Below are 19531 nucleotides of genomic sequence, written 5' to 3' on the forward strand. Positions count from 1 at the left end.
TGGCCACACTGTTGGCAGTTTCCCTCCTTACGCCAATTACATGCTTCAGACACCCACAGAGATACGCTCATTCATGGCAGGAATTCGGCTCTCATCTCTCCACTGTTGGTCTTCCCCGTGATCATCTGTCTTAGGTAGATTTCCCCCACAGCAGTATCTAGATGCAAATAATTTATCTGGGAGGGGATCCTAGGAAGCCCTCCTTGGGGAGCAAGAGTGTGAGAAAGATAGGGAACTACTAGGGGGCTTGTTGCCTGGGCCTGGGCTCAGACCCGCCAGGGAACCTGGGTGGAAGGAGCCCCTCAGTCTGAGTGCATGCTGCTCTCTGAGCGGGAGCAGGGGCAGGACATTGACTTCCAGCCCACTTCCAGTCCAGCCAGGGTCCAGGCCAAGGGCCCTGGCAGCCGGAAAGAACCTGCAGAGAGCTGCAGGTGTCTGTAGTTGGAAATTGTAGGCTTGTCGGGCACAGACGTGATAAATGCTGATGCCACCCTGTCAGTAGCCCAGGGCTAAGGTTTCCCAAGCTCTCTTGGCTACACCCCTCCCCCAGCCTGGAAGTCTGTGGGGACCCCCACCATGGTGCTCGGACAGACCCGATCCTGGGGTCTGGGGAATGTGGCAGACAAGTCCTCAGGGCTCTGAGAGCAGCTGCCAAGGGTGGCGGCAGGAGGACAGGAGCATGTGCTGTGAGAATGGACCCTGGATCTCAGAGTCTGAGCCAGTGAGGAGCAGGTGGTGCAAATGATGAAATCCTGGATTGTAAATGGCAGACGGTGAGTCTCCTCTGGTGGAGGAGAAGAGGGAAGGCAGAAGGTTCTGGGTGCTGGTCAGAAGAGCAGAAGGCAGAAGAGAAGCTTCAGTTTGTTGCCAGAACCCCACCTGCCCCCTGGTGCCCTTTGCTCTCAGCCTCAGCCCACACCCTATCCTGTCCCGCTTCTGTGTTCCCATCTCTCGTGGCTGCAGAGAACGGTCTGGAGCTGAACGGGCTGGGAACGCCAGGCCTCCCTTCAAGTGGGTCTGTTGGCACAGTGAGTTTGCTTGCTGGGCTGGTGAGGATGGAGGACTGGAATCTTGCCTTCTTCCTAAGATAGTCCTCAGCACAATTTTGACTGGTCCATGATAAAGGAAATGGGGACAGTGAGGAGTGTCGTGGTGGTGCTGATGGCAGTTTTTCTGCCAACTGCCTTTATTTTAAATATGTTCATCCTTTGTACTTCACGTGTCCTTTTATAAGACAAGGAAATTTTCATGTTAAGATTTTTTTCCTTTATTCATATTTTTTGTTTTGAAATAATTATAGATTCACAGTTGCAGAAATAGTACAGAGAGGTCCTTTATTTGGGACTCGTCACCCAGTTTCTGCCAATAGTGTAATGCATTACATAACTCTTGCACAATGTCAGAGTCAGGAAATTGACTTTGATACAATCCACAGACCCCGTTCTCATTTCACCGGTTTGGGGTGGGGGGTTGTGATTCTATGCAGTTTTTTTATGGGTAGGTTTGTATAGCCATCACTACAGTCAAGATGCAGAATTGTTCTGTCGTCACTAAGATCTCCTTCATACTTTCATCCTGCTCGTTTCTAAAGTCCTTATATGTCATGATGAAAAGGCAACCTTGTAATATTCCCATTATCCCAGTTTAGGGGAAAATGGCCCACACATTTGCTGAGTTGAAGGACCACTGCCCCGTGTCTCCCTGTTGAAGTAAGACAACACCGTGCTCTGCACAGAAGCCATTTTCTAAAAAGAGGCAAGTGTCCCAGGATGTAGAGAAGCTTATTTTTGCATCAGATCTTTTTCTTTCAGGACTTAGCCCTCTGGAGGCTAAAGTGTATTCACCAAGGGTTACTCCATATTCTGCCATCTGCTCAATTGCCAGGTCAGTGGGGCGTCTCAACAGAGGCAGAAAGCAAGGGTCAGCCTTGTGTGGCCTCTCTCATGGCCTTGGTGAAGTCAATGGATGACTCTGAGCCTCAGTTTCCTTACCTGCAAAGTGGCTCATCTGGATCCTCTCTGAGGCCCCCGCTGGCCAAATCTGTGGCTTCCTGCCTCACTTGGTCCAGCCTTCCTCCACTGCCATCGACACAGTGGTGAGGGCCCAAGGGCTGAGTTTGTTAATCCGTAAACCAGATGTACTTACTTATTCTCACTTCTGGAAGCAAAGTATAAAAAGAAAAAAGGGCAGTTAGAGGTTTTGTACTTCACAGTTTTGACTAAAGCTGTCCTGTTTATTTTCAGCAGAGTAAGAGCATGTTTGAGATTCTGGTGTGTGTGTGTACAACCACACACACACACACAGCCTGAGCTCAAAGATACTTGAAAAAAACAAATCTTGTTGATCTCGGTTGCCGTGAGTACTAAACTCCTGCAGTCTGAACTTGCACTGTCTCTCTTTCTGAGTCCCTCTGTCACTCAAGCACTGGATTCTGTAAGAGGCAGAATCTTAGACAAGGTTCTGTAACTCATTAACAGTAGAGCTGGGAAGCCCAGCTCGGGACCCCTGAGCTTGGATCCGGGACCCTTGGGGGCATCGGCGAGCCTTCCCTCCGTCCTTTCTCCTCTCCGAGGACCCCTGGGGCTAGCACACCTGCTCGGAATGCTTCCCCACTGTCTTCTCCCTCTTTCCTCTTATTCCAGACTCTGTGAAGGGACGAAGCTGGAAGTTGTCTCCCCAGTTTTGCTGCCTCTGAAATAAGCACACAGCCCCCTTTTAAATTGTTATTGCTTATCGAACAAGACAAGAATGGGAAACAGACTGGCAGAAAGAACCAACAGTAGAGATGGTAGAGTAATATTTTTAAGTAATGGCTGCCCTGGGTCTCACAGTAGCAGGAATACACTTGGTGTTTCTTTGGCTCCTCTGACAACCTCTCCCTCGTGGTGTTGTCTTGAGGCTGTAGCTCCCACTGCTTTTCCAAAGGCCCTCCCTCCTAGACGCACACCCCAGCCCCTGGGGAACAGTCTTGGCCTTGATAAATACTTACGGAACAGTTGGGACTGGTGGGTTGTGTTCGCTCTGGAATCTTGGTGCGAGCCAAGGTGAGAGATGGCCTCTGCAGGGTGGGGGCCCAGGGTCTTGCAGCGCCTCACAGGGTGGAGAAGGCAGCGTGACTGTCTCTTCTGCCCTTCCTCTCCCAAGTGCAGCCTTTCATGTTCTTCCTGAGAAAGTCCGGTACTCTGTCATCGCAACGCACCAGACTCCCTTGCCAACAGGCCCAAGAGTACAGGTCCCCAGGGCTTTCCCAGGGCGGGCGGTCTCCACTGAGACTGCTTGGGAAAGGCTGTGTTCTTTCTGGTTGGCCCATGTGATTGTGTACTTGAACATGGCATTTAATCCACAGTCGTTTCATGCTGCTGCCCATGTAGGGAGTGGGTTTTCCCAGGAGTCCCAGAAGGTACGTGACCTCACCCTGCCAGCCTGATGAGAAGCAGGGGCGTGTTGGTGTGTCTTCACATGCTGGGCCTTTCCATGGCCCCCCATTTCCTCACCAGCCAGAGGAAGCCCTGTGCCTGAGCTCTGGTCCCAGAACCTGAAGTGTTCCTTTGGGGACATCAAGTTGTGCTCCTGTCCACGTGGTCAGGAAAGAGCGACAGGAACCCATGTTCCTTAGGAGCACAGACATGGACGCCCAACAGAAAGGAAAAGCAGGAAGATGACCGCACTCACTGCAGGAGGCTAGTGGCCTCAGGGGCAGGGAAGGGCGGCCAGGACCCGGGAAGGGCGGTGTTGTATTGGCTGTATTCTGTTTCCTGAACCAGGTGGGGAGGTTGTGGATGGGTCATTTATTATTAGTGTTGAAATTACAGTGTTATAAAATATACTGTCTGGAATTTAAGAAGTATTTCAGTTTTGGGTTTTTTTTTAAGAGGATCAGTCACATTTCCTTGTGGTTGAGGTCAGCACGGGGCTGAGATGCAAGAGGAAGTCAGCAGGAACCTGCAGTGATGCAGTGAGGATGCAGTTGGAGGGATCAGGAGGCAAGATGCCGCATAGCTGTGAGGAAAGTCGTCACTTTCCCCCTCTCATTTCCTCTTCAGGAAAAGTCTCAGATGGAAGAAAGATGTATGTCCTGAACAAATTCCTAAGAACCTGTTAAGGTGCAGCCACTTTAAAACTCCTTGTGTGTTTTCCACGGGGTATTGACTCAGCCCGGCCAGCGCTCAGTACTTGCTAGGAGCACCCATGGGAAATACAAGAGAAGCGGAAGAGGTGTGGTAGGCTTATGTCAAAGGACCAGGAACCTCCTTGGACCATATTTACATGGACACGTTTGCGTTAGGATGGCCAGGCTACCTCTGCCGTGAGGATCTGAAGACAGAAACCTCGGATGCGTTCAGTCCCCAAAGGGTGCTGGCAGAGCACCAAAGCTCTCAGATGCCCACTGTGTGCCGGGTACCCACCCTCTGTTATCACGTCCGGTCCCCATCTAGAACCTCGAAGCAGGTGTTTCTCCATTTACAGACAAGACTAAGGTAGGTTCGTGTGTTTTGCCAAAGTCACAGACCAAGGATAAAGCCTTGTTCGGATTCGGAATGCTTTGCTCTATTAGCCCGCACGGCAGGAAGAGCCCAGGCGACTCGAGCTGGACCTGAAGGGAGTAGTAGGGTGAAGATTCAGGGGCAGCAGCGGGGGCAGAGGCCGGGCCCCGCAGTGGGGATCTTGAGCAGGACGCGGGTTGGTGAGAACAGTGGGCTGAGAGGTGGGCCCCACGTCAGCCCCAGCCAGGGTCAGGCACCTCAGGCTCACCGTTGTCTGCACCGCTGAGCGCTGCTTCCCACCCGTACGAGAGTTATCCTCCATGTACCTGTCACTCCCACAGAGGGTTTCCATGTGTCTTATCTTCCCTGATTATATTTAGGATATATAAGGATGATATTTTCCTGATTTTTTTTGCACTGCCTTTTGGGATTGGGGTTGGGGCAGAGCACAGACTAGTTCCTAGCTCAGTTTTTTTGCTTAGAATGACCTTGGATGCCCTTGGAGTTTAGAACACGTCTCTGAGACTTAGAGGACTCTATTTGCTTTGCCTCCATGTCCTGTGGTCTGCCGGGGGAAGGGAAGGGGAGCAGGTGGACATAAGGGGACCCGTCTCAGTTAAAGTGCCCTGCTGTCCCTGTGCTCCTGGCTGGAGATCCAGGTGGGCCTAGGGCTGTTCCCATTCATCACGTGCCTGATGCCATGAGTAGAAGCTGGAAGCTTGACTTGTGTGAGGTGGGCTCTGAGTTGGTAGTATGTAAGAAGCCAGGACTTTGCTCTGTAACCAGAAGCAGTCATACAGCCCAGGCTGCTTGGCCCTGGACCACAGCGGTGGGTAAGGCGCTGCTCAAACAGGAACCTCAGTGCGGAAAAAGGAAGGGCTGGAAGTATGCTCCAGTCACCTGGAACTGTTTCCTAGCCTTTTGGAGGAAGCAGCCAGAGAAGGGTTCTGTGTGGGAGTCTAGGCTTACTTGATAATGACAGTGGTCTGAGAATTCCTATGTGCAGAGCTCAGGGTATTGATAGCAGAGGCTAGAGTCTTATCAGACAGTGCTGCCAGCTCCACCCAGGAGGGTGGCTGTGTGGCCAGTCAGGACGAGGGTTGTTTGGTTAATCACAGAACTCTGTTAAAGAAGGAAGTCATCTTAAAAAGAGTACAAACGCTGTAATTTAACCCCAACGCATAGATATGTAGGCTAGTCTTTGTGAAGCTGGGGCTTTTTCTTTCTGTGTGGACCTGCTAATTTGGAATTCTCTGTCCTCTTTATTACATGGATCACATCTACAATAGAGGATTGATTCAGACTTTTAGACTGAGTTTCTCAAAAGTGAGGCAAGCATTTAGCCACTTGTGAAGCCCTCTGAGTACACAGAATCCTTTTAGAAATTTTTACAGTTTATTTCTCCAACAACACAATTCAAGAACACATTTAAAAAAATTAGTCTCTTGGAAACATCTACCTAGTCAACCCTGATACAGCTTTTTGCACTTGTTTCATTTCTGTAGCATTTAATTTAATTGCCTATTTCTGTCCACACATACAACCATTTTAAACATTTTTGGAAATGATCCCAGCTGGTTCTTAGTGAGCAGAACCCTCAGCCAGTGGAAGCAGAAGACTCCGGGTGTGCCTGAGAGGCTCCTGCCCCTGTGGGTGTGGGCAGTATTGGTCGATTAACGAGAGGCTAATTTGTTGCTCAGTTGTGTGTGTGTTCAGTCGCTAAGTCGTGTCTGAGTCTTGGCGACCCCATGGACTGCAGCAAACCAGGCTCCTCTGTCCTCCACTGTCTCCCAGAGTTTGCTCAAATTCATGTCCGTTTTGTTGGTGATGTTATCCAACCCTCTCATCCTCAGTTGCCCCCTTCTCCTCCTGCTCTCAATCTTTCCCAGCATCAGGGTCTTATCCAGTGAGTCGGCTCTTCACGTCAGGTGGCCAGAGTATTGGAGCTTCCGCTTCAGTATCAGTCCTTCCAGTTCGTATTCAACGTTGATTTCCTTTAGGATTGACTGGTTTGATCTCCTTGCAGTCCAGGGGACTCTGAAGAGTCTTGTCTAGCACCACAGTTTGAAAGTATGAATTCTTCAGCACTCAGTCTTCTTTATGATCCAGCTCTCATATCCATACATGACTACTGGAAAAACCATAGTTAAGCAAAATCATTAACAGACTTGCAGGGTAGGTGTCACCTCATCACAGGTGACCATGTGATTTTCCCTCATCCACCTGTTTCCCCAGATTTCTCTGAGGTGAGGGGTTGGTGCCTCTAGGCCTTCTCCCTCTTCTCCCTCTCCTCGCTCTCCTCTGCTGAGTACTGTCCCTGGTCCTCTGTCTCTTGCCTGGTAGAAAGGCGTCACCTCCCTCACATGAAACATTTTGTCCTGAATGGAGAAGCAGCTTCCAGCTGAGTGTCCAGGATGTGAGCTATTGTTCACACAGCATGTTCCAACAGTTTCTGCCAGAAGAAAGAACCCCTTTCCCGCTGGTCAGTCGTTTTTTTTTTTAAACAAAGGAATCTGGGTTTTGATTAACTTGTTTTTAGGTGGAATTCTGTTTCCTCTGGAACCAGATGACTGTGACTCACATGTGCACACACCATCTAAGCTCTGTAAGCTGAAGCGGGTGAGGAAGGGCCCGCATGGACACTCCACCAGCCTCTGTGGTTTCACAAGGACTGCAGATGTTTCTCTGCGTGAGGGAGGCTGACATCTGCTCAAGTGGGTTACAGAGCGAAAGCTAAATGGCTCTTAGGCTCAACCCTATTTTTCCAAGGACTTAATTTAAGAAGGCACTTTAGTACCTCCTGCCGGGGCCCCAGGACATGGCAGGCCCCGAGTCTCCCCGGAGCCGGGGTAGACAAACACTGCCTCTGGAGAAGGAGCAGGTCTCTCCCTCTGTGCTTGCAGCTGAGAGGACCTTGTCTTTCCTCCCAGGGTGATGTCATCCAGGGAAGCCCACGTCTTTCAGGCGGTGCAGAGCTTGCTCAGACTCGTGTCTCAGTAAGTTAACTCCGCATTGCAGCTCTGTTTGGGAACCAAACACTTCTCTAAGACTCCTCATGTGCTGTCTCAGATCTTGACAGCAGCCTCATGTTGAGGTCTCCATCTTGCCTTTGTGAAAACTGAGGCTTAAGAATGAGAAAGTGAAAGAAAGTGAAAGTGAAAGTCGCTCAGTCGTGTCTGACTCTTTGCAGCCCCATGGACTGAACAGTCCACAGAATTCTCCAGGCCAGAATACTGGAGTGGGTAGCCGTTCCCTTTTCCAGGGGATCTTTCCAACACAGAGAGCGAACCCAGGTCTCCCGCCTTACAGGCGGATTCTTTGCCTGCTGAGCCACAAGGGTTAGGATGAGAAGTCAGGTAATTTGCCTGTAACGGTGACTGCCTGGATGACGAATTTTTTTGTTCACATTTTATAGAAAGAGAAATTGAAAGAAATGTTAAATGACTTATCCAAGATTCCACAACTAAATAAGTGGATTTTTGGGGGGGCTTCACTGGGCAGCATAGGGGATCCTAGATCCCTGACCAGGGATTGAACCCATACTGTTTGCAGCAGGGGCACAGAATCTTAACCACTGGACCAGGGAAGTCCCTTAAGTGGATTTTGAACTCAGGTTTCTTGTTCCAGTGTCCTCAGTCCCACGTATTTAAAATTGTACTCTTGAGTTTTCCTAGAGTAGAAGTTAGGCCCTAAATAAGTTGAATTAGAAAGATAATCAGGCACTGGCCACATATTTCTAGCTCTGTGATCATGTTCTTTAAGCTAAAAGTTATTTAACTTTTCTGATGTTTGGTTTCTTCATCATTAAAATGGGAGGGGACTTCCCTGGTGGGCCAGTGGTGAAGACTGTGCCTTACAAGACAGGGGACGCCAGTTCAATCCCTGTCCTGGTCCAGGAAGATTCCGCATGCCACAGGGCAACTAAGCCTGTGCGCTGTAACTACTGAGGCGCACATGCCTAAAGCTGGTGCTCCGAGACGAGAGAAGCCGCCGCAGTGAACAGCCTGTGCGCTGTAGCTGGAGAGCAGCCCCCACGTGCTGCAACTAGAGGACGCCCATGGACAGCGACAAAGACCCAGTGCAGCCAAAAACACACATATATTAAAATAATTTAAAAGCATTAAATGGGATGGCTTGTAGTCCCCCTGCCCAGACCCCCGCCCCAGCTGGTAACGCGGAGGGCACAGCACCCCCCTGCAGGAACCTAAGCCTGGAACCTGTCCACCCTGGAAAGCTGGAGTGTTAACAGCATTGATCTAAGTGCTTTCCAAGAAGGGTACCTTGCTTGCTGTGAGCACCTGTCCTGATTTTCAGGATGACCTCCTGAAGTAGGAAGGGGGTCACTGAACAAGCTCTTGGCATGGTCCACACTTCTTGCCTGTGCAGTATTCTGAGGATGGCTTTGATCCCATTTGATTGATTTTGGCCAGTAGAGGATACTAGCCAAGTATCCTAACGTGCTGCTTATCGTGCTAAAGCAGCCCACCAAAGGAGGGATCAGTGTCTTTTGAGTCTGATTAATAAGAACCAGTTTCCCAGGGCCTGTTCATCCCTGGGAACACTGATAATTGAGTTTTCAGTCCGGCAAGTCTGGGGTTAGCCTGAGTTCCAGAAGAGAGAACGCCACACTGCGGAGGAGCAGGGCTGACAGCCCTTAACCCTGAAGCTTTGTGACTCAGAATAATGGTGAAGTCAGTCGGAGTTCCCACATTCCTTTCTCTTTGTTTCCTTTGCCTGTTGGGCATGTTTCTGCTCATTAGCATGTTGAGCAGAGCTCATTACAAATGAGGAAACTCAGACCAGCGTTGGTCTTACCATTTATTATTCTCTAAAAGATTTGATCCTGAAAGAGATCTTTATCCCAGTATTTTATTCTGAAAAATTTCTAACATACAAAAAACTTGAAAGAGACTTTTGAACAGTGAGTGAATGCCTGTATATTCACCACCTACAGCCTAGATTGCAATTAGATTTTGCTGTTCTTGCTTTATCTCATATCTGTTAAGCCCTCAGACCACTGAAAAATAGATGTTACATTGTGATGCATTTCAAAATAACTTGCAGACATCAGTACATGTCATCACTAAACATTTTAACAGGTATGTCATTATCTAGAGTTTGGTATTTGTTTATCAATTTGAGGGGAGGTTAATGCAAATGAAAGACTTAAACCATGAGTCCACCTTTCTCTGAGTTTTGATAAATACATATATTTGTATGACCCAAATTCTATCAAGATATGGGATATTACCATCACCCCAGGAAGTTCCCTCATGTCCCTGCCCAGTCAATCTTTACCCTTTCCTACCCCACCAGCAACTGTTCTTCCTAATGTTGGATGTTTGTCTGCCTTTTCTGGAACATTATATAAATGGAATCAGTGCAATGTGTGTTCTTTTGTATAAGGCTTATCTGAAAGATTTTACCTAGTGATTTAAAATGAATTTGGGGGACTCTATCAGCTTCATCCAACTTCTGTTTCACAGAGATGACTGGGAGTGGCAGACTGTAGGAAGCCTCAGGGCATCTGATGGATGTTGGTAGTGTATTTGTGTTAAGTATATGTAATTTTTTCTTTTTTTTACTTCTTCAGTGTATATAATTTGGTGCTCAAAATTCCACATTCGTCTCCTTTGATATTACACGGCAAGTGTTCCCCTGCAGAGTCTGAGGAGCTGATGGATATAGAAGAACCCCTTTCTCTCCCTGGCCACAGTGCTGAGGAAATCAATCCTGAGTGGGCGCCTGGGGTGTTTGCTTTGGGCCACTTTAATCCGTAGCCAGACACACAGTGCAGCGCACTGCAGTGGAATTCAAGCTCTGGAAGAGCAGGACCAACAAGGGAAGGTTGCTGGTGGTAAAAGAAAAACCAAAGAAGGACCAAGAGACAGATTTCCCAGTGTTTGAGAGAACTGCACCTCTCTGAGCGGCTTCCTCCTCCCCCAAACCAGCCTACTCCTGATAGAAAGTAGATTGCATAAATTGGACAGGAACCCAAATACATAATCCTCATTAATCTTTTAGAGTCTTGTCCCACTTATTAAAGCCCATACTTGGCGCATAACCCAGAGTTCTGTGGTAGCAATAATAAAGTTAATTGGAATCTAGGTCTCCCACCTTTTCTCTTCTTTCAGCAGTTTCTTGGGGCTTTTAGGTAAAAGAGTCCTTGTAGAGGAGGCTGTCCTAGCACGAGAAGGTCACTTGGCAAGTCTCCTTTACTTTCCGCCAAGTGGCCAGTCTGGGGCATGGGCGTTGGTCAAGGAAAGGGTCAGCTGGTAGTTGTGGGGTGCACGATACTTTGGGGAGCACGGTGGGTATCAGCCTCCCAAGAGGTGTGTAAAGGATAAAAATAAGGAGGGGAAAGGGAGTTGGAGACTTAGACGGGGGTCAGGAAGTGTAGCCTGGGGAGACACACACAGGCTTTCATCTGAGCCTGCGTCCCAGACCAAAGGACAGGGACTTCAGAAACGTAACAGCTCTGTGGTCTCTCAGCCTCATAGGAAAACTGAGATTGAGAAGGAAGGTGACAATGTAAAAGGGATTCAGATGGGAATACTATAAATATGGCAAAGGTCTAAAGCCCCCCACCATGAGCTGGAGACTAGCTGTGCTCCGTGGAGAAGAAGTGACTCATTGTTCGTGGAGCTGCCTGGGGAGGGACAATCCCCCCCCCCCCCCCCACCGCTGCAGATACGTATTCATCCCCTGCTGGCCACTGCTCCCCTCCCCCTCCAGTCCTGTCTCCCTCCACTAAACACAGTTGGCAAGGTTAGAAAATCAGGACAAATAATTTACTTCAATCCATCTTTGTCTTTCCAAGGCCTGGTGTGATTCAGTCTGGGGGGAGAGGGGAAAAAATAACTCAGACCCTGGCCGGTGACCTTTTATCAAATGAGGGGAATCAAAGCCTGCTCTAGGCGGAGGAGCCCTATCTGCTGCTGAGGGCGGAAAACAAAGAGATGGCGATGAATTCTTATGTGCTCTCTGGGCTGGGAGGCGGTGGCGGCGGCATCAGGGAACCTCGCACCGCGGAACAGCCAGTCTGGCATCGTCGGTCACTTGGTGGCAGGGGCTTGGGCCTCCAGGGAGGCGAGGACTCCGCCTGTGCGCCTGGGAATGGGGGGCGCTGTCTGAGCAGGGCCCTCTGGCCTGAGGAGGGCGTCTGGCCCTGGTTCCTCACACACAGAGCAGCATCGGCCCCTCAGAGTGGTGCCATCGGTGGGGGATGGGGTAGGCGCCGGCAGAGCTGCAGCGTTCTCACCTGAGAAATGGGGTGGCAAGTCCGCTTGGCAGTGAGCTAGGCTGGGCAGGACTGTTGAGGGAAGGGGCCAGGTGGTAGTCGTGGGGTGTGAGGTCCCTGTGCCAGAGACCCAGGGAGGTGGGAAAAAGATAAAAATGCGGAGGGGAGTTAGAGAATCCAGACTGAGGTCCAGAGGTGTCACGTGCCCTTCCCCTCCTACCGTGTTGGTGAGGCGACGAGGCTGGCCCAGGCGTTTAACAAGTGGTAACTCGTTTGTCACCTTCATGTACCAGCTCTGGGCAGGCGCCGTGCGGCCTCTAGAAGAAACAGCTTGAGCCAGGGTCCTCACCTTTACTGGGCCTCTCGGGTCACCGGGACACACCGTAAAACAGCTAGTGGGGAAGTTACAGTGCAAGCGTGGGGTGTCTCCAGGCCAATAAAGGAGTCAGTCTCCGGGGCAGCAAAAGGGAGAGACGGCGTCCCCAGTCCTGGTGGTACAGGCCCAGTGGGACTGTGTTTTCCATCTCATGGGAGGGCCCTGAGGAGCTGTCACTCGTGAGAGGGTCCTCGGGAGCTGACAGCTCACTGGGCAACAGACGGGGGTGGGGGTTGGGGGGACATGTCTGACATGAGGAGCCAAATTCAGTTCCAGAAACACCTCCCTTTATGTTCCTGTTTGCCGCCAAAGATAGAAGCAAGGTGACCCCTTTGCCTTCCTGCTCTCGGTGAGGCTCATCTTATGACCGGACTGATTCCTGGTCTCCCGACATTTTTGCACTTGGAGCCCAGGCACATCGCCCTTGCTTCTCACCTGTGCCACCTCCTAGGAGGGAGCCTCGCTGTCCCGAGGCTGTGGTCCTCCTTGGACTGCCTGTACCCAACTCACCTCTGGGGCACAGAAGACCCAGCAAAGCCCAGGAAGTACTTTTCCCCAAGGCTTTGTCTTCTCCCTCCCCTCACTCCCAGTGTCCATGGAAAAGCCTGACGTGATCTGAGTTGCTCCCGGCAGCCAGGTGATGGTGACGGGAGAGTGAACCTGTCTGTATATAGAGTGTCTCTTCCTGTTGCCAGCCTTTGGGCACCAGGGTCCTGTGTTCTGAACCAGCAGATGAGAGAGGGCCTTGGCAGCAGGGTCCCTAGTGTGTGGTTTTGGTTGTTTTCAGCCATACAGAGAACATATTTTTATACAGCCCAGGTAGGAGGAAAAAAAAGAAAGCCTGAATACTTGCTGAAAATGGAATATTGGCAAGCATTTTATAGAATAGATGAGTCCATTATGGTGATAACTTTCAGGCTTTACTAAACACAAATACAAGCTCTTTATAGAGTTGACATGAAGTGCACTATTAAAGTGTGGCCATTTCCCACCTCTCTCCAAAAACGTCACGGATCTTAAGCAATAAAAAAACCAGAGAATGTTGAACTGTTCCGTTCTGTTCTGCCAGCCTCTTCCCCCGACATTCCCCCGAGGTGCAGAATGTTTCTGGGAAAACAGCCTAATCAGATTGTTTAACTCAAGCCTAAATAGTTAAACTACCCCCAAGTGTGAGGATCAGAGCAGTATCTGTCTTCTGTGGCTGCTCCTCTTTGTCCAGAAATGACCACATTCCCCCTTTGCTGGTCCTGGGGCCCTGGGGCTGTGGCAGGGGGAGGTGATGAGATCCGGCTCCTCCAGCCTCCACAGCCCAGGATGAGGGCCTGGGCAGAGCTGTGCCAGTCTCTGCCCGCACGGACGTCATGGCCACTTCCCTCCTCGCCCTGCGCTCCCACCAAGGCTGGAAGGGCTCCTGGGCTGCAAGTTGTTGGGAGAACTCTCAGATCCTCTGTAAACTAGAATCTTCGCAGCTGGCCTCAGCCGCCACAGTTCACAGAAAACAAAGCGCACTTTCTAGGTTGGATGGCATGGCCCTGAGAGCGCCCTGTGCACCTGCTGCGGACCGAAGCACCCAGCAGCTGGGAAGGCCGGACTCTTCCTGGCCACTTACAGGTTGCCTGAGGGCAACCCCTGGGGCCTGCAGGAGGAAGCCGAGCAGAGAGGTGTCCAGCTCTGCTCTTCCTGACTTCAAAAGGGACTTTGGCAGAATGTCATGAACTGGGCAACCAGGAGACACTGACTCTACAGGCCAGTCGGGGCTTTGGTGTTAGGTGATTGATTATATGATAATCATGAAATATATAATGTAGGTGACTTGACTTTATTTCAAAAGATACTTTGGAGTCACCTTCCACTTGAGCTTTTCCCACCCTGACTGTGTGGCCTTGGGAAAATAGCTTTTCATTGTTGGCATTAACTAAGTGGACACTGGGCTTTTTTCATCAGTCAGTTGCCCCTCTCACCATGAGCCGGGCCTGGTGGGTAGAAGGGCAGATAGAACACTCTGTATTCCATCCCTCCTGGTGTTTGCTGTGGTGGTCCTCCCACACTCACCCCCTCAGGGATCCCAACTGGTAGGCCCATTCCAGAGATAAGGACCCAACACCCAACAAGTAAATGCACTTACTTGTAAGGAAGTTTCCTCACTTTAGCAGCCTACTTTTCTCCTATAAATGCAGAAAAGGAAACAGAAGCCACCTCAGCGGATCTCTGTTGAGTGCCTGCTCTTTGCTCAGGTGTGAGGCTTCTGCCCTGTAATGACCGGTGTGTCATTAAACGCCAGGTCAGGCCTTGTAGCCTGGGAATTGGAGAGCGGTTTATCTGGAAGGCAAGAGCTGTCTCCACATATCCCGAAGCGTTTTCTATGGAAGAGCAGGTGACATCAGGGAAAAAGTTTAAATATGTAGAAAGACAAATGTTCTATAACTTGGTGCTTTCTGCAAATGGGGCAAACTGACTGGGAGAGTTAGCCAGGGCCCCCTCCCTGGGACGTCTTCAGTCCCGTTAGACTAAAGTGGTGTGAGAGCCGGGATTGTATGACCTGTGAGCTCCCTGCTGCTAACTCCAGATTCTGTGTCTGGAAGAAGTCTCAGGAAATACCTAGGAACTACTTTACAGACGTACTTGGGTTCAAAGGTGTATGTGGAGCAGTATTCACTGTAGTACTGTTTAGAAAGAGAGACAATCGAGAATGCCACACGCATGCCCCCTCTTCAAAGACAGGTGAACACTGGCTGACTATATCGCCTCCGTTTAAAAAACAAAAAAAGTGTTCTTTGTGAACTGTGGCAAGAATTCCAAAATGTGGAATTATTATTATTAAGTGGAAAAACCGAGATCCAGAGAAGCGCACTTGGAACAGCTCTGTCAGAGTTGGGGGGTGGTGTGGAGTACATCCACATAATTGCTTACTTGCGAATAGATCTAAGAGATGCTTGAGAAGCAGGTTATGCTGGTTGCCTCCAGGGAGAAGAACTATAGGCAGCTCGGAGACAGCGGTCAGAAAGAGGCCTTTCTCTGAATAACCTTTTGCATCTTTTGAATTTTGAATCATGCAAAGTATTACCTGTACAAAAATAAGTAAAAATATGTTTTAAAACTTTACTAGATCAGAGCGCTGTGGACAACAGAAGGGGAGTGGGGAGCAAGCTAACTTTTTATTGAGCATCTACCGAGAGCCAGGTCTTAAGCCAAATGCACTTGAAATGGGCAGGGCCAGAGAAAGGGGTGCTCTGGGGAGGGCTGAGTGGGAGGGGCCTTCTCTTGGAGGGGCGCAGCAGACCTGCTTCCCAACCAGCCTCTGGGATGCCCAGTCGATGAGGTTTGCCGCCCCGGTGAGAAGTGTTTCCTCTGCTTTTGCAGAGCTGGGGGCTGGAGTTAATGTGTGCATTAACAAACGGGACTGCATGCCTGCCTGAGCCAGCAGGCATTTCTGTGGTGGAGGAGAAGACCTTCCTGTGCCCTGGCTGCCGGGTAGAGGAGGTGTTTATCCCATGTTGTTCAGCCAGGCTCAAATGTACTGCCTTTGTGTGCCAGCTGGAGGCTGGCTGGAGAGTTGTTATTTTTCTGACTGTCAGACCTAAGGCTCCTTACTTGCACTTAGAGGAAAAAGCATCCACGTCCTGGTACAGGAGGTCTTTTTTTCCTTTCTTTAGAAAAAGAGCAGTGAATGAGCTCATTATCACACTACTCTGGGGGCGGGGGCGGGGGGGTGGGGGTGGGTGGGGCTCCTCCTCCTGCCCCCGCCTGGTCCTGCCCCTGGCCAGGTTTCCCAGAGCAGGGGGCTTGGATCTAGCTCCAGGTGACCAAAGCCAGATGGCTGGGACAGGTGGTCCACATGGCGGGGAGGGGCGATGCTGGAGACATCTGGCTACTCAGAGACCAGCTCTGTGTGCTGTGATCCAGGGGAAGGACAAGCGTCTGCCCTCTTCTCCCCCCAGTGTGGAGCTGTGTGCAGGACTGCCCACCTCCAGGGAGCAAAAGCTCCTCCGTTTAGGGTTACATGCCCATTCCAGGGCTCTGCTGGTCTGAGCTCTAGAAAATGTCCCCACACCTCAGAGCTGGTGGTCACGCAGTAGCAATTATCTATGAGGTGCTTACGAATTGCCAGGCCCTGCTCCAGGTGCGGTGGGTACAGCCCGGAACAGAGCTGGCGCAGCCTCTGTCCTCATGAAATTTAGATTCTAGCAGGAGCAGTGGAGGGCGCCTGCCCTGGCCTGCTCTCGCACCCTCCACGCGGTCTCCACTGGGTCTGGAAAGGCTGGAGGGTGGGGGAAGTGATGTATAAATTGCCTCGGAAGGGAGGCATTTGGGCGTTTCCAGCAGCTGAGCCCCGATTGTTACCCACTCACTCCCTTCAGAGCACGTCTTTAGACCCTCGGGGGCAGGGGCCAGAGAAGAGCCTTTCTTGACCTGTGTGAGCTCTGAAACCTCGCAGGTCAGTGCTGGACCTTGGTGTCATCTGGAAGAGTCCTGGAGGCCTGTCCCTGCACGCGCTGCTGGTGAGCTGGCAGTGTCTGACTTGAGCCTCACAGCCTGTCTTGTTCCTTTCTCTTCTGTCTCAGATTGAGAAGATCATGAGCTCTATTGGAGAAGGGATCGACTTTTCTCAGGAACAGCAGAGGATCTCAGGTACCGTACCACACAGCCATTTCCCCCGCGGGACGCAGCCCTCTTGCTCCCTTCTGGCTCAGACATTTCTCTGACCCAGAGGACAGACGTTTAGGGGTGAGAGAGGTCAGCCCAGACCACATCACGCTCGCGTCTACACCGCCCACCCAGCTGTGATTTTAGGAGCCATGACTCCTTTGGCATAGAGGAGAGGAAAGTGGACAGAGGCATCTTAGGCTGTCTGTGAGGAAGCTCCGTTTTAAAAAGGGAACGACTATCACTGTTATTTTCCTGAACGTGGGCTTTCTCTGGTTGGCTCACGGGGGCTGCTCCTTGAGTTGGCCCCAGCCTCCCGGGCGGCTCTGCGTCTCCCCGGGAACGTGGCTTGGGCCCTCCTGACCCATGACGGTGGCAGTGCCCTGGCGTGGGCTCTTCACCTGATCGCCTGGAAGGGCTAGATTTGCTGTTCCCTCCTCGTGTCTGTTTCTCCATTTTTCCATTTATTCACCATGTTCACTTCAGAGCACTGTTACTTGGGTTATTCTTTTCATTTCAAAGCCCTGCAGGTGAGCTCTACCTGCCTTTGTTTGAAACAAAGGCACTAGGGAGGCCCTACCTGAGCTGTTTTCCTTGGTGATAGAACTATGGTTATGCAGCTTGCTCATGAGGTGACATTCTTACGGTGCCTCTCAGAGCACCTCTCACACCCTCCCTTTAAGCCTCTGAAGGCACTCTTGCCACCAGGGCACCTGGGCAGACAGAAGCTGAGGAGCTGGCCTCTTCCCGTCATCAGGGAAGGCTCCCTCTGCACTTAAGGGGCGGCTTCCTTGTTCAGTCGGGAGGCTGTTTCCAAGACTGCCCTGTGAGCCCAGAGTGGAATGGGCCGTTCCCGCATGAGCCCCTGGCCCTGGCAGGAAGTCCGGTGGACGACGGGGCAAGCATGAACCTCAGCGAGGAAGCTGCTGCTGAGGCCACGGGCCTTGTGGGGAGCCTCGGCCCTGTCTCAAAGCCTGATTCTACATGTGCGTGTGTCCAGGGCAAGGTGCTCACTCCCTGTGAGCCCACGGTTTCCTATCGACGACATTTGGATAATCATACTTACCTCTTTTCACTTGTTAAAGTTAAGTAATACATACAAATACTTGAGGTGAAGCGGTGCTTGTTTCTGTCCATGAAACAATTACTTCCTCATACTGAGAAACCCACTGGGTTCCTCGAGCCACCTTCTGTTCAGCAGCCCTGTTTCCCTGGACTCTAGCAGAGAAGGCCCGATTGGGTTGGGTCCATCTTTACCAGTCATGGATTATGCGAGAGGTCTGCACATGTGGCTCTTCTGGCTAAGAGTTTGTGGCTCTGTTTCATGGCACTTTAATAGATACAGTCCAGGGAGCTTAATTGTGGTTTACAGGCTTTGCCAGGAGCAAGTGTTTATTGGGGATAATTTTTAGGACCGAGACAGACTGTGGCCATTTTCAAAACTGTTCTCTAGGGGCAGCGGGGATGGGTTGGCTGCAGTCAGTTCAGTTGAGGCTGGTCTCCGCTTCCCTGTGCCTCTCTGCGTCTGAGGAGCTTACATCAGTTGTGTATGCTCGAGAGGTTGGCGCAGAAGCAGGCCGTTACCTCTTGGCTTTGGTTAATCGGGAGACGCGACAGCCCTTCTGGAAAACACTCGTTTGGAAGAGTCCTTCTTCTTAGACTTGGTGACAGTGAGCCCTTTCCTTGCCCTGTGTGCCCCACCCTCCAAATCTCACGCCCCATGAACCCACGTGAATGGCGAGAGATGGTCCGGCTACCCACCTAGGTTTCTGGCTCCCAGCACACAGTGTTTTTAGTAGCACTGAGTAGCATCCTCCAGACCCCAGCTTAGGAAAGTTGAGGGTGAGTACACAAAGGTGGCTACCTGAGCAGAGGGTGCGTCCACCCGCACTGCAGAGTCCCAGCCTGCAGTGTCTGTGGGGTGGCCGGACTGTGAAGGGTGGAGTGGGGCTCTGGTCTGCCCGTAACCTCTGTCTGATGTGTCAGAGGGGACTTTCCCCAGGACCTCAGAGAGCACCAGCCTTCAGCTAAGCCCTAACCAGATTTCTTCTTCATTTTGAATGATCAGTGTCAGATTCCAAACCATCCTTGGTTTCTGGATCTAGGAGAGGAGACCTGGGCTCAGGGGTCGCCGTCCCAGGAGGAAGAGCAGACTCGCAGGCAGGCAGCCCTTAGCTAAGCAGGGCGTTGCCCGCTGTGACTGGTTTTGCAGGGGATCGTGTCCTGAAAGCCGAGACCCCAAGATGGTGCTTGAATCTAACTCTTATTTTGGGCTGTGGGCCCCTGAGTGTCTGGCACTGGAGCTGGTGACCTGTATCCCGATGGGCCTGTTTGCCAGCTTGTCCCGCTGTCAGGAATCCAGGGAGGGCAGGCCTTCCCCGGCCCAGCCCACTCTGGCTGCTTTCACCAAGGGCCTGTGCTGTTCAGCCAGTGAAAGAAAACGCTTGACTTTGTTTTGCTGCCATCAGCTGTTTCAGTGGTTGAGTAGGTGTTGAACGTGGGCTGCTCCAGGGGCCCTGTGTCCCGGGAGAGCAGCGGGCCAGCCTGCTGGGGGCAGGTATCTCGCAGCACGTTTAGAGGGTGGCGTGTGGTCCCCGGGTTTGGTCTCCGCAGCTGGACTGGAGGTTTGGTCCCAGTTTCCACTTGTCCTTGGAGTCCCCGGCCGTGTCCTCCTCCCCTGATTTTCACCAGCCTGCTGGGGGCCTGGCGCTTCCCTGCTGGGTTCTCACAGCCTGGAGAGAAGTCACTTCCTAAGTTGATTGGTGCACTCACCCGAGAACTCTGTTG

At 51.3% G+C, this 19531-nt stretch overlaps 1 protein-coding gene across 9 annotated transcripts in view; it reads left to right on the plus strand.

Annotated features, from left to right (window-relative positions):
• Nucleotides 1–19531, plus strand: part of ANKS1A (ankyrin repeat and sterile alpha motif domain containing 1A) — a 170419-nt gene that overhangs the window by 125220 nt on the left and 25668 nt on the right. For all 9 annotated transcript variants that reach the window (XM_061399027.1, XM_061399028.1, XM_061399030.1 and 6 more), the window contains one exon: nucleotides 16663–16729. In XM_061399027.1, the coding sequence (XP_061255011.1) occupies nucleotides 16663–16729 (67 nt within the window). The remainder of the gene's footprint in view (nucleotides 1–16662; nucleotides 16730–19531) is intronic.

The sequence above is a fragment of the Bos javanicus genome, chromosome 23, assembly GCF_032452875.1.
Source record: "Bos javanicus breed banteng chromosome 23, ARS-OSU_banteng_1.0, whole genome shotgun sequence".
Lineage (NCBI taxonomy): Eukaryota > Metazoa > Chordata > Mammalia > Artiodactyla > Bovidae > Bos > Bos javanicus.